The sequence below is a fragment of the Symphodus melops genome, assembly GCF_947650265.1.
Source record: "Symphodus melops genome assembly, chromosome: 6".
NCBI classification, from domain to species: domain Eukaryota; kingdom Metazoa; phylum Chordata; class Actinopteri; order Labriformes; family Labridae; genus Symphodus; species Symphodus melops.
The window spans coordinates 24393147-24406929 of record NC_136696.1 but is presented as its reverse complement, the minus strand read 5'-3'; the positions used below and the strand labels follow the sequence as shown (position 1 = coordinate 24406929).

The 13783-nt window shown below is 42.0% G+C and overlaps 2 protein-coding genes across 2 annotated transcripts; one reads left to right on the top strand and one right to left on the bottom strand.

Moving 5' to 3' along the window:
* The first annotated feature begins 311 nt into the window (after positions 1-311).
* slc25a44a (solute carrier family 25 member 44a) lies at positions 312-6528 on the top strand. The gene is made up of 4 exons (XM_079346893.1): positions 312-439; positions 1972-2679; positions 2878-3005; positions 4326-6528. Exons 2-4 carry the CDS (start codon positions 2046-2048, stop codon positions 4515-4517), a joined length of 954 nt encoding a protein of 317 aa, XP_079203019.1. The 5' UTR covers positions 312-439; positions 1972-2045; the 3' UTR covers positions 4518-6528.
* A 480-nt stretch (positions 6529-7008) lies between these two features.
* Positions 7009-13443, bottom strand: skic8 (SKI8 subunit of superkiller complex). Its single transcript, XM_079347230.1, has 11 exons — positions 13322-13443; positions 12956-13012; positions 12834-12861; positions 11905-12010; positions 11009-11181; positions 9705-9853; positions 9382-9475; positions 8855-8948; positions 8648-8740; positions 8012-8090; positions 7009-7223 (listed from the first exon to the last, which is right to left on the bottom strand). Exons 2-11 carry the CDS (start codon positions 12965-12967, stop codon positions 7134-7136), a joined length of 918 nt encoding a protein of 305 aa, XP_079203356.1. The 5' UTR covers positions 12968-13012; positions 13322-13443; the 3' UTR covers positions 7009-7133.
* Positions 13444-13783: the final 340 nt, after the last annotated feature.

The window sequence follows — 13783 nt, the reverse complement described above, 5'->3', positions numbered from 1 at the left end:
ATCAGCTTTTATTTGTAATTGTTTCAGTTTTTACATTTTGCTCTTTTTAAGTGCATAACTTGATATTTCCCCGACCTTGTTTCTTAAAATTCCTACGTTCATATCGGGACATTGAATGCGTCACTTTCGTCAAAATCAACAAACTGCTCGTTAAGTAAACACAAGTATTACAAGGACCCCCATGTAAGGGAAATCTACTTTACACACTACATTTCTAACCCAGGACGAAAACAAATACGATGTACTCAAAAGTAAGATTGGTAAAAAGAAAAAGTGACCTTTCACCTTTGACAATGTTTGTTCCCAGCAGTAATGGACGGACGCTTTGACCCACCTTGCAGCAGAACAGGCCGTATGAGTTTAATAAAACAGCTCAGTTTGGTGTCTTCGACTGTTGTAGAGGAGGGACTCTACCCCGAGCTACATAAGCCCTTCACAGGTACATTTATGTGGCTCATATGCTGTAAAATGTTGTTGTTGATAGCCTCGTTAGCTCGTCGGTACACACCTCATGCTACACACGGGTGACATTGCACGTGCTTCCTCTCTGCTCCTCCAGCTGCTTCAAAAACAACATGCAGGTTTGATTATTTGATTAGACGATCATGTGGCCATGCTGTGTATCTGTGACTTATTTCTGTTTATGTGCAATTTAAAGATAAACGAGATGATATTCAAACACCAGCTGCACATAAAATGATCACTTCCTGTACTGAAGGGGACATTTAGTTCTCGGTAGCATGCTAATCCGTGCTCTCAAACTTCCCCTCTTTGTGCTTTCTTTTTCGTAAGGCTGTGTTTTTCTGTAGTGTAGCAGGCCATTTCCGTGTTACAACCCCCCATCTGCATTCTCCCCTGTGGGTACATGATGTGTTTTGCTGATATCGCAGGTCAGTCAGGTCTATCAGGTTGTGACTTGTACTTTTCATGTTGCAGGGGTTTACAGCAGGTCCTAGTAAACATACGGGTAATTCACATTGTTAATGTTGACAGTGTAGAAAAGATGGAGGCTCTTGCTTTTTTTTTTTATCTAAAAGTATCTGAATTAAATTTCCCTTTTTGACATCTGTGATTTATATTTGATATTCATGGTACAAGTCATGCTGATACTGTTGGAAATCAGCTTTCTCAGACCAGCAGGATTGAAAAAGGTTTTTTTATATTGCACATTTCAACAACAAGGCAATTCAAAGTGTTTTACTCAAGACATCAGAAGCATCATGACAGAGGAAAAGAAGAGAAATATTAAAACAGAAAATCAATGAAATTATTCAAACTGACAATATGTAAAAAAAATAATTGAAATAAAATTAATTTAAGGAAACATTTAACAATAATCAGAAGTGACAGTGCAGAGTGAAAGATTAAAATGTTTATTAAAATAATTTAGTGAAAGGCTGTAAACAGGTGAGTCTTTAACCTGGAGCAGAAAGTTGTGGAAGGAAAAAAAACACTAGTCATAAATGATTATCTAAAGTAAAGATTGAAAAAGGACTATGTAGCTAACAAAAACAGAAGATCATCCCAGATGATAGTCTGCTCAGATGTAGTGCATTGATTATTATTTTTTTAAATTCCAGTAATAAACCTGATATTAATAATTTCCAGCTTTTCAACTGTGACACCTTGTTGGTTTGTATTTGTTTTATATAATTACTAATTTAATAAAGTATGGGTCTTTAGTCAGGTGTTTAGATTAAACAAACAAATTGCAGACATTATAATCAGATATAGTCAATACATGAAAAAAGAAGTTGAAACTGTTTGGATAATAATGGAAATGACCTGATTTGTAGCCTAGTTGAACTTGTTTTGATCAACTGTGACACTGTATTGTTCACACAGAGTTACTCGTGCTCGGCCATCTCATATTTAGATTGGAAAGGTCACTGAGTCTTTATTTGAGTGAACCTAGATACTTTGACTGTGTGGTCACACTGCCGTACTGACGCTGAATGTTCTTGTTTTCAGGAGTGATGGCAGAGAGCGTGTTAATAACTTCAGGCACGAGGCTTTAGGGGTGCAGCGCTCGCCCAGCTGGCACCATGCAGCAGAAAGGTGCGATCCAAATCATAGAATGGGAGGACCTGGACAAGAGGAAGTTCTACTCCCTGGGTGTGTTCATGACCTTGACCACCAGAGCCACCGTCTACCCGGCCAGCCTCATCCGCACTCGGCTCCAGGTCCAGAAGGGGAAGACCCTCTACTCCGGTACCTTTGATGCTTTCTTCAAGATCCTCCGAGCTGAGGGTGTGCAAGGCCTGTACCGTGGTTTTATGGTCAACACATTCACACTGGTTTCAGGACAGGCTTATATCACCACATATGAACTGGTGCGCAAGTACGTGTCCCAGTACTCGCCCAGTAACACGGTGAAGTCGGTGGTGGCAGGAGGAGCTGCGTCCCTTGTGGCCCAGACCATCACTGTGCCCATCGACGTGGTGTCGCAGCAACTGATGATGCAAGGCCAGGGCGAGCACCTGACGCGCTTCAAGACCAAACCCAAGATGATGCTCGCAACCAGTAAACGCAGACTGACTTTTGGGCAGTCCCGGGAAATAACGGTGCAGATATTTGCAGCTGATGGCTTCAAAGGATTTTACAGAGGCTACGTGGCATCTCTGCTCACGTACATCCCAAACAGTGCTCTCTGGTGGCCTTTTTATCACTTCTACGCAGGTAAGTCAACATGTGGTTTCCCTTTCTGTTACAGTAGCTTCTGAAATGTAGGTGAGAAAACTCTTTTTTTAGTTTTTGTGAAAACCTGCAACACGTCCAGCAGATTTTGGAGAAATGGCGACATGAATAAAAACCTGCTGTGCTTGTAATGTGACAGTATTTCCCTTACAGTGTTTCTGTGTCCTTTATGTTTCCCAGAGCAGCTGTCCTTGATGGCGCCCAGTGAATGCCCCCATCTGATTCTGCAGGCTTTGGCAGGACCGATGGCCGCAGCAACCGCCTCCACCATCACCAACCCCATGGATGTCGTCCGAGCAAGAGTACAGGTACACACCCAACGCCACCGCTGTGCAACACATAGAAGCTGAGACGATTGAATTATTCGAGATTCTTTTCTAAGAAGCTGTTTTTAATGTTGAGCTGTCAGGTTCATCTTTTAACTGTTTTTGTTTTGTAAGAACGGGGAAGAATTGAGGACTTTGAACTTCTACTTCAGCTGTTAATCAGATCCTGATTGATTAATCGAGCAGGCGATAATACGGGCCAACATGAGCTTGTCTTGTCACTATCAGTGTCGGCTAATTTTATTGTGATATTACTAGATTTGTGGGGGGGGTTTTTGTTGAATAAAACTATAATTTTTTTCTGGCTGTCATCAGCAGAGGGCGCTATATGGATTACAAAAAGTGTTAACATGTTTGAAATGAAGAAAGAATGAACATCGACAAACCCGCGCAGCTCAAACTTTGCTTTATTGTTTGATAGGTTGTATTCTGGACTATTCTTTCTTTTATCGTTGTGCTTGTACGCTTCTGTTTTTGTGTTTTCATTGTTTCGACCCATCTAGGGACGCCATTTCAGATTCTCTTTGGTCATGAACGCTGCAGTGTGTGGCATCAATTTAGGAGCTGAAATAAATACACAAACCTTAAACCCTGTCTCAACTCAGGGTTCATATGTTCAGCCTTCATGTGGAGGTTTAGTTTTGGATCTTGTTTCAAAGTGAGTACAACCCAGCAGACAGTTGGAGTAAAAACATCACGTAGATAAATAAAAACAAGAATTTCAATTTTGAATCGATGCTTCCCTCAACATGAGTCTGTCAGTGCAGAGCTCTTTAAACACCAGATACAGCTGGAGTCAGCTCCTTTTCTCTGCACTTCCTTTATAACGACATTACACAAGACTTTGTCAACTCGCTCTTGTTTGTGGTGCAACATCAGGCTTCTGCACAACCCACAGACATGTCGAGAGGATGACTTTGTAGATTCTGCTTGTTTTCATCAGTTGCCATTCATGGTCTTTTTTTAAAGAGTTGTTTTTGGGCTTCTTTTTTTTTACCTTTTATTGTAGAGACATGTCAGTGGGTAGAGTTGGAAATGAGGTTGGATCAAAACCCAGGCTGCCCGTCTGGAGGGCTACAGCATCCATACATGGGTCACGCACACACCGCCACGCCCCATCAGTTAAAAAAACGACAGTATACAGACACAATTAATCTTCAGTCTTGGTTTTTGTAGGTCATATATGAGCCTTAGTATTCACTTCAGTCTGTTTCAAACCGGCCAAAAAATCCTCACCGGAGCTTGAAGGCATTTTAATCACATGTTGAAACGTATTAGATAACAAGGTTTTGTCTGTTTCAGGTGGAGGGCCGATCGTCTGTTATCGAGACGTTCAAGCAGCTGCTGGCAGAGGAGGGCGTCTGGGGGATGAGCAAGGGGCTGTCGGCCCGCATCATTTCCTCCATGCCCACGTCGGTGCTCATCGTGGTGGGATACGAGACTCTGAAGAGACTGAGCCTGCGAGCCGACCTGATCGAGTCTAGACACTGGTGAAGAGACGAGAGGGGAGCAAGAAGGCACCTCGACATCGAAGGACGGAAACCCAGAGTTGAGTGCAGTCTCGGGTGAACTGCTCAGCCGCGTAGCTGCTTTTACACGACTTTGGATACGTTATATGCAGAAGTGACGCAGCTGAGTTCAAGTGTTGATGTTTGTCTTTAGGTACCCTGAAGATTTATCACCAAACCTTTTTTTTCACGCCATTTTCTGCAAAAGGGGGTTACTGTGAAGGGTAAAGATATAAAGTAGACACTTTAGGTAGATCTTTTTTAATTTTGATCATTTGGAAAATCTTCTCCTAGGAATGGAGATCAATCACTGCCTTGTGTACTGAAGTGAAACAGCCAGAGATGACTGTATCAGCGTCATTAGAAACTCCTTTAACTGCATCCAGGCAGCCTGAGTACATGTGTCCTTAAGAGAGTTTTCAATGTGCCATAACCTGGAGACACAAATACCTTCTGTTGTATTGAGCACATCAAGAGCGGAAAAGCTTGAAATCTTTGTGCATTCCAGTGGAAAAGAACTCGCCTTAGACTTAAATCAACAAAGAGATTTGTTATTGAAAGATAATAATGCAGTGGCAATTGTACAGTAGACATGAATTACTTCTTGGATGTTTGATAATCAAGTGGGATATAAAAAAAATGATTTATTTGATGTTCTGGGGTCCGTTTCTGTTAGACGGTTCAACAAACTCAGTTGAACTCTGAACTCTGAGGTGATTTACCCTCGGGTGGGAAACTCTGAGATTTTGGTTCCAGATCAGCTGATTTCAGTTTGTTAAATCAACTCTGAGGACCTTTACCCCATTAACTCTCACCTTTATCCTGTATAGATAGATATAGATTATAGATTTGATGACATAAATGTAGGCTCTTATTTCCTGCAGTGATGCAGCCCCTTCACCTTGAGGCTCTGCGACTTAAAGACATTCCAAGTTTGACAAAACGTTTATGTAGAGTCTATAATATTGAAACAAGCTAACGCAGCGTGGTACCACGATGTACAACCAATGAATGAAATCAAACGGTGTTTCTGGCTCTGAAAGAGGTGAGGTTCACAGAATCAGTTACCATAGTAACTAACTTGGAGCTGAAGTAACCTCTCTCTGGAACAGGCCTGAGTTACCTCTCCTGCTGAAACAGAAGACCTAGAGTTTCCCACCTTCAGGATAAAGCAACTCTTTAGTGCTTACTGAAACGGGCCCCAGTTCACATACAGGACTGCAAACATTACATTTAGCAAATAAGGTGTTTTCTTGAAATCAGGTTCCAGTTTGTGAATGGATCTGAAGCCTTTATATAATATACATAGCTGTGTCTCTGATTTATTTTCCAGATGTCTATAAAGTCAGTACTAGAGGTGTAATGATGAATTCAGCACATAGATAAGCTGATCGAGCCAATCAGGTACACGTTTCTTTTCGTTTTCATTTCAGTTTGTTGAAGTGGATTGCAAAAACATCCACCTGGGTCTTTACAGAAAAGAGGCGTGGTAGCATAAGAGGTTTCCTCGTCGGTCTCTGTCAACTGTTTGAATGATGTGAAATGAACTCTGCAGCCGCTCCATTGGAGTTGAGAGATGTGAACGAACCGTTTGTTTCAAAGTGGACACACAGACAGAGACTCAGACAACAGCTGGTACAATAAAACTCCAGAGTGGCCTTGAGGTGTCATCTGTCTCTGAGTGAGTGCGGGAGCTGCAGGCCACTGTGATACAGCCATATTTAGACGTCAGTACTGCCAGGAAACCCAGTGATGTTTCCTCTTTTTACAAACTGTTCAGTATGAATGTTCAAGAAGAACCTCGGACTCTGCATCACCTCCAGGTACTGAAAAACAAATATCATGGACATGTGTCTGTACGGAGGAGGTGCTACATCTTATGTACAGACTACCGGCTGTGTGTGTTATAGATCAGAGGATTGTATTAAAAAAAGAGTACAGTTTGATGCGTTTTAAATTTTTGGTCCTTTGACACGTAATAAAGAATTCTGAATGAATGCTGAGGTCGGTTACATGAGTTCTGACCCGCACGTTACAGAGGTCACTTTAGAAAACGTCAGTATTCTCAGGCTGCACTTCACCTGCTCGTCCCCTTGAGGGAGCTCCTGATCATAACTCAAAAACACTGACATTGTTCTCCTGTCTAAAGTCATTTATAGGACAGCTGAAGGGAGACACTAGTGGGGAGTGACATGTAGCAAAGGGCTGAGGCTACAGCCTCTGCTCATGGGGCATCTATTGACACTCACGTTCTACTTTTTTTAACGAATTTACAGGCCTGTAAAGCAGGCGCTGCACGTACAGAAGAGAAAGTCTTTGATGCATCGGTCACAGGTTCAATTCCCAGCTTTGCTACCTCACTTTCTCTCTCCCCCATAGTTCCCATGTCTCTTCAGCTGTCCTATCAATCAATGCAAAAAAAATTCTGAAAAGGAGTGATTAAAAAAAAATTTAAAGTGATGAATAACTCTCAAGAGTTTACAAAAAAAACCTTTATTTGACCTTACTGGGCCAGTGCAAAAAAAAAAACACATTTACATATTTAACTCCTCCCACCATCTGATCTTTAACGTGTGCAGCTGTGAAGCGTGGATCCTCTCCATCACATAGGACAGTCGTAGATGTGGATGGCGCGGTCGTCTCCAGCTGAGATGATCTTGGAGCCGTTGCTGTTGTACTTCACGCTCCACACCTGACAGAGGACATGCAGAGGAGGGATGTGAGTCACTTTGAAAAACTTCAATTCCAAATTACAATCGAGGAGCCTGATGCAGGCCACAAGGAGAAACACGAGGGGTCTAATAAAGTTCATCTTCTAACTACGGGTGTTGCTGGAGGAGCAAGTAAATCCGAATCAGGATTCATTTGATATTAACATCACAATTATTAAACATGACTACGCAATGATTTTACAAAAATCTGGATCACATGAACTTTAAACACGTCAACATTCATAAAGGAAAAACCTTTGAAACATCTCTTTCGGCTTTGAGGAATTGTGACAAGCATTTCCATAACGTTTTGACATTTTACAAACTAAAGGAATAATCGTGAAATAAATCATCAAATGTACTGAATATTAAATGTATGATAAGATGACAGAGGAGTAAAGAAAAGCTGAGTAGGTCATTGGCTGCTCGACGTCCCTGCAGGTCTCCTGTCTTTGTAGATATCTTATGATGAGAAACAAACAATATGGCAGAGTGGACCGCCTCTGATCTCCTTCTCTGAGGAGCCTTGCTTTCAATTAGAGGCTTTGCAGGAGAAAAAGATGAGCCTCCCTACAGGCGCCTGCAACCACAGATCTAATGACAGCTGGGATTATTACTTTAGCCCGAGCTGAAACACCAGAGATGCGTCATGGGAGAGACATTGGACGTATTGATTTCCGCCCTCAACACATCAGCCGACGTCTTTTCTCACTTGGGATGGGATTATAAACACACTTTAGCGAGGATGATTCAGGGTTAGCTTTTTCACCTGGTCCTGATGGTCGAAGAACGTGTTGATGCAGGCTCTGGAGCTGGCGTCCCACACCTTCACGCTCTTGTCCGACGAGCTGAGAGCGGCAGAGGACACAGTTAAACAACATCAGACGTACGGGCTCTTCTGTTGTCTGGCTGACCTGCTCCGTTTATCTTGGCACAGTGAGCCGATGACTGCTTCACAACACTGTGAGTGTGTGTGTGCATGGGAAAGCAGACAGACGGACAACATGCCCAGCTCTCTTATGTTCAGTTCAGAGCACATTTGAAATATTTGTATATATTTTAACCAGCACAGTCTGCTTCAAGTGTAAACAGGTGTTAATATCTGAAGGGCAGCAGAACTGGAGGTTGTTAGTTCAAGTCCAGTTATGAATCACGACTTGAGACTGGGCAGGTTGCTGGAGAGGTGTATGTTTACTTCCATGCACTGCAGAGGTGCCTTTGAGCATGGCACATAGCCCTCAACTCTGACCTCCCTCCATAAGTGCAGGACCACACTGAGTGTTCTTCAGCTCCATGCGTGAGTAACATGAATAAACCCTCTTCCTCTATCTTCACCAGGACAGAATCAAATCCTGCAGAATGATTTTTCTTTCTCCTGAATCCACCTCAACATGTTTAACTTCACCTTGAGACAAAGTGGGTGTTATCCGGGGAGAAGGAGACGTTAAGAACCCAGGATCCATGTCCGCTCAGAGTGCCAGCCAGGTTAGCATGTTGCCTGAGAGACGAGCACAAACACAAAGTCTAATAGGTGTATGCGTTGCTTTTCACACATTCAAACCGTCACACACCAAGGAGCGGAGTTTTCCTACAAACTCTCGGCTGAACTCACACGTCGTATATTTTGATGTAACCGTCGTCAGAGGCGGTGACAAGCAGCTGGGAGTCGGGGGAGAACGTGAGAGATCTGATGGGCATGGCATGACCTGGAGAGAGAGAGAGAGAGAGCGATAGAGAGAGAGAGAGAGAGAGAAGGCCATCACTTTGTTTGAACATCATGGCTACAAATTAAGAAAACACTACAGTCTATTAGTGAAAAACTCCTTTACATCCTTTATTCTAGAGCCCGACTGATTAATCAGCCAGCCGAAATAAATGCTAAAACCTTGCTTCCGTTAACCTTTAAATATTTTCCACCAGTGTTTGATAACTGCGTTTGAGAGATCGGATGTTCCCCCCTCCTACCATTGATATCAGTATCTGCCCCTACAATCCCACATGGGTCAGGATCTTCTTCATACCAAACCTGTGCGTACATAATTCACATGGACTCGTTTCCTGTTTGTTCCTGACATGATTTAATACATGTAGCACGAGTCACTCACAACCGTAATGAAGAATATTAGTGAGTGAGGTCACCTTCCAGTGTGTGGAGCAGCTTCCCTGTAGCGATGTCAAAGATGTTGATGATTCCATCGATAGCTCCACTGGCCAAATATTTACCATCAGGGCTCTGCAGTGCAAAGAAGGAGGAAAAACACTTTTTAGGAATGTTAAGTGTCAAAATGTAAAGACATAACACCAGGTAAGTTCAGACTCTCTCTGAAGACAGTGTGACTAAACGAGAGAAACTCTTCATGTGAACGAGAAGGAACACAAATGAGAAAGTCAAGGCAGCGAGCAGTGAGAGCTGCAGAGACTCCCGCCCGGCTGACCAGAATGACAATGTACGCTTTCCTTACGTAAGCTATACTGAGGATGAATTTTCCTCGGGTGTCCAGGGAATATTCCTTCTTGCCGCTTTCCACGCCAAAGATGTTGACCTTGCCGTGATGGCTTCCTGTGGCGATGTGTTTGGAGTCTGGGGAGAAGGCGACCGACCATGCGTCGACTGCAGAGGGAGCAGACGGAGTGAAGGTTAACATAAAACAGCGTATGTGGTTTTTTCATTTAGGAGTTCATTGAAACAAGCTTAAAGTTCATTTATATTTTCATGCGTTTACCAGCTTTATTTTGTCACTGCCCCTGGAAAAGACTACAGACTTTCTAATATGATCCTTCTCTGTTTACGATATGCTAATCATTTCAATTTGAATAAAAACGGGACAAGATGCACGTTGTACATGAATCAGAATCTAAATATAGCGACAGAGCAGAGACGGTAAGTTAAAGGGGGAACAAAGGGTCTAAATCCCCTGACCCAGAGCGCTCGCTGTGTGAAACAGAGTGTCACTAATGGAAGCTGACATGGCATTTAGATGAAGTACAGCTTGGTTCAGGACACACAACACAACACACACACACACGGGTGTGGGGTCTCTGAGAGGTGAGAGTAAAAAATAAAAACCAGCTCAGTGTGCCACACAGCAGAGACTGTCACCCCTGGAGGTCTTTCTCCATGATAAACTGGGTGACCTTTTTTTTTTTTTTTTTGGAGTGACCTCATTTTCAGCGTTGACAGGCCGACTGTGGAAAAGAAGAAACTCTCAACAGAGCACAGCAGAGCTCGTTCTCAAGGTCAAATATTAATCTGATTTCACATTAAAGGAGACAGACATTGTTTTAGAAATGGGATTTATTGTACCTTTAAAAAAAACGGGCTACTGTTAATGACATGTGTTCAAAATAAACAATAAGGCTGTAAGAAATGGACAGTTCTATTCTTTATTTTCTCTATTTGTCAATTCATTTAAGAATATGTTCATGTGATGAGGGACAACTGAAAGCCTGTTTGCACTTTTCTGATCACATGACAGAAGGAGCTCACTCCCCAGCCTCTGGTCTTAAAGAACGTACTATTCATCTATTACCACAAACTGGCTGCTCAAGTTCCAGTCAATCAATCTGTCCTTAGAGGTACAGAGTGAAAAATAAATAAAATCATGCTGCCTGGATGAGAGGACGTTACACACTGCTCCTCAGCCTCTCCCCTCTGGACGCAGACTTTCAGTCCACAGGTGGAGAACAAAGCCACACAGAAGCGCTTTTGTTTTTCTATCACTGTGGTTAAAACCTACTCAAAAACAATCAGCCTCACTGAACCTACCTGGTCCGGCGTCCATGGACTTGATCTGCTTTCCAGACTCCAGGTCCCAGAGGCGGATGTGAGCGTCGAGGGAGCTGGAGGCGGCGATGGCTCCGTTGTGACTGATGTCCACTGACACCACACCCAGCTGGTGGCCCTCCAGAGTCCACTGCAGCTCCAGCTTCTCGTCTGACCTGCAGGAGGCGAGCGGCGGCCAGATTATTCCACCGTGTCACGCCCAATAAAGTCAACTGAACTTTTAAGCCCACAACAGACATTTTTAAAAGTCTGTCTGCTGATGAACATGAAGCCATAGCGTGACATCCCATCGTATCAATACCACAGATTTAGGCTCTAAGACCTTTCAGACGTGGAGCTGAAGCACCTCAGTGTTGAAGCGGCTGTTGTGTTTGCTTCATATTGAAGCATGTTCTCTGCCTCGACAGTATGAGTCACGTTTTAACACACAGGTTTGGGAGGAGCTGACAAGTTTACACACTGAGGTCTGTATGAACTGTGCTGCTGCAGACTCCGTCTATAAAACATGAAACCAGTGGAGCGGAGAGAAGAAGGACTTCATGATGAGAAAAGATCTCCGGCAGGACACCCGTCAAAAGTGGGATTGGAAACATTTAGATGATCAAAAATAACATTCTTACACTTCAGTTGTTGCTGCTTCCTGTTTATATGTGAAGACAGCACAATGCAAAGGTTTACTGCAGCCGTACTCAGAACATCAACAACAACAGTATTCGTTATGACAAAAGAATTATTGTAATCAGTATCAGTTCATTTGACAGTTCAGAATTGTCTAAATAAAAATGAAGAAAAAAACAACAAAGACAACATTTGGGGGGAAAACAACACCAGCTTGGTGTGTGTGTGTGTGTGTGTGTGTGTGTGTGTGTGTTTCTCACCATTTCCATACTTTCACCATATCATCTAAGGAACCAGTGACGATCGTCTCCGTCCCGTCCGCCTCACTTTTACCCCACGCTGCCGTCCAGATGGCATCATCGTGAGCTGACAGGAAACAAACTAAAGTTTAAACTCTGAACATTTTCACAGGGCTGATGAGGATTAATATTTCTTTTGTTATTGTCAACAACAAAGCCCAGACAGTATAACACCGAATAAATCATGTTGAACTGAAACTCTGCCTACTTTCTGACGGTCTGTCTGTGGATCACATCTCTTTTTTAAATGATGATTTCAAGGTTTGAATGCAGTTTAAACGACATTGGTTTAGTTTTCAGCAAGTGTTTATAAAATGCGATTGATTTTGGAGCGGTACTCTGAAAATGAATCGTAGTAATATCGTGAGCATCATGCGGTTGGTTGTAACAAGCAGGCGTTACCATGGAAACTGTGACCCCAAACCCCACTAACAAGCTAGTTTGTAGCCATGCTCGCCCCAAATGAATGCAAGAGCCACAGAGAGTAAGAGGTGCACTGGTGGCTTCATGAAAAAAAAAATCTCTTTCGGTCTAATTTTGTAAAATAAATCGTGATTCGTATCAAGAGTTGAGCAAATCATTAAATCCCTACAATTTATTTTGTTTGTTAGAACTTTTTTTTTTTAATTCTCGCTGAGTGAGAACAAACATCAGGCAGGACTCCCTCTGGTAAACATGGTGTACTTATAATAGCTAATAATTTCACATGTGTAGAATTTAAAAAACAAAAAAAAGGTTTAAAAAGTGCTTTAACAAATGCAAAAATAATTAATCACAACAAAGTATAAAAACCCAACTTACAGCAGAGCACAAACATCCAAAGAATTCAACATAAGCTTATAAAATAAAAAGAAGTAAACAGATGAACAATAAAAATAATAATTACTCACCATGTTCTTGTTTGAAAAGGATGCTGTACTGAAATCAAAACACCTTTTGAGTTAATCTTTGAATTCTTCTATTTATTAAATAACTTAAAGAAACTAAACTGAGTGTTATACGTGTTGCTTACTTGAGTGCTCATTGTTTTGGTCCTGGGTTAGTTTCACAGACAGATGAGATGATCAGCCTGAAAACAAACAGAGAAGAGTTCAGACTTTTTAAAACACGACATGTTTATTTTTAAATAAAGAGGTGAGGCTGACAACAAACTAAATCAGAAACATGAAATCAGAAACATGCTTGAAGAAATGAATGGGAACAAAAACTGCATACAGATTAGGATCTCATGCTGCTGAGGGAGCTAGCTGTGAGTAGCAGCACCAACAAAGTAAAACATTTACAACATTATGACATGAACACTCAGCTTCACTGACTCTCTGTATTTAAATAACAAGACGGGAACAATTTCACTTGCATTCAAGGTGCAGCAACTTACCTTCAAATCACCAAATAAAGATGTTTATTTGATTTTTGAAACTCGATAATTTACATGTGAGACGCCATGACAGCATTTAGCGTAACTTCCGCTTTCGTTCTTCTTCGTTTGGTACTAAATTGTTGGAAAAACCTGTTCAGGGGTGCACCAGCGCCGCCAGCGGTATAGAACGGCGCGACGAGTATTTCAAACAATTTCTTGACTTTAAAATATATTTATAACGACAGCTGTTGTAATTTTTACGCAACTCTCCTTTAATATTATGTTTTCATGTATGAACCAGTTAGATGAGAATTAACAAGTATACTACATCACGCAGGGAAACATCCAGTTAAAGGGTTAAATATCATACAACAAATAAATGTGGCAAATGTTTAAGTTGTGACAGGTGTTAGAGAATGAAAGCTGAAATAGTAATTAGCAAAAAGAAGAGATATCTTCTCTGACTATAATAAGACAGAA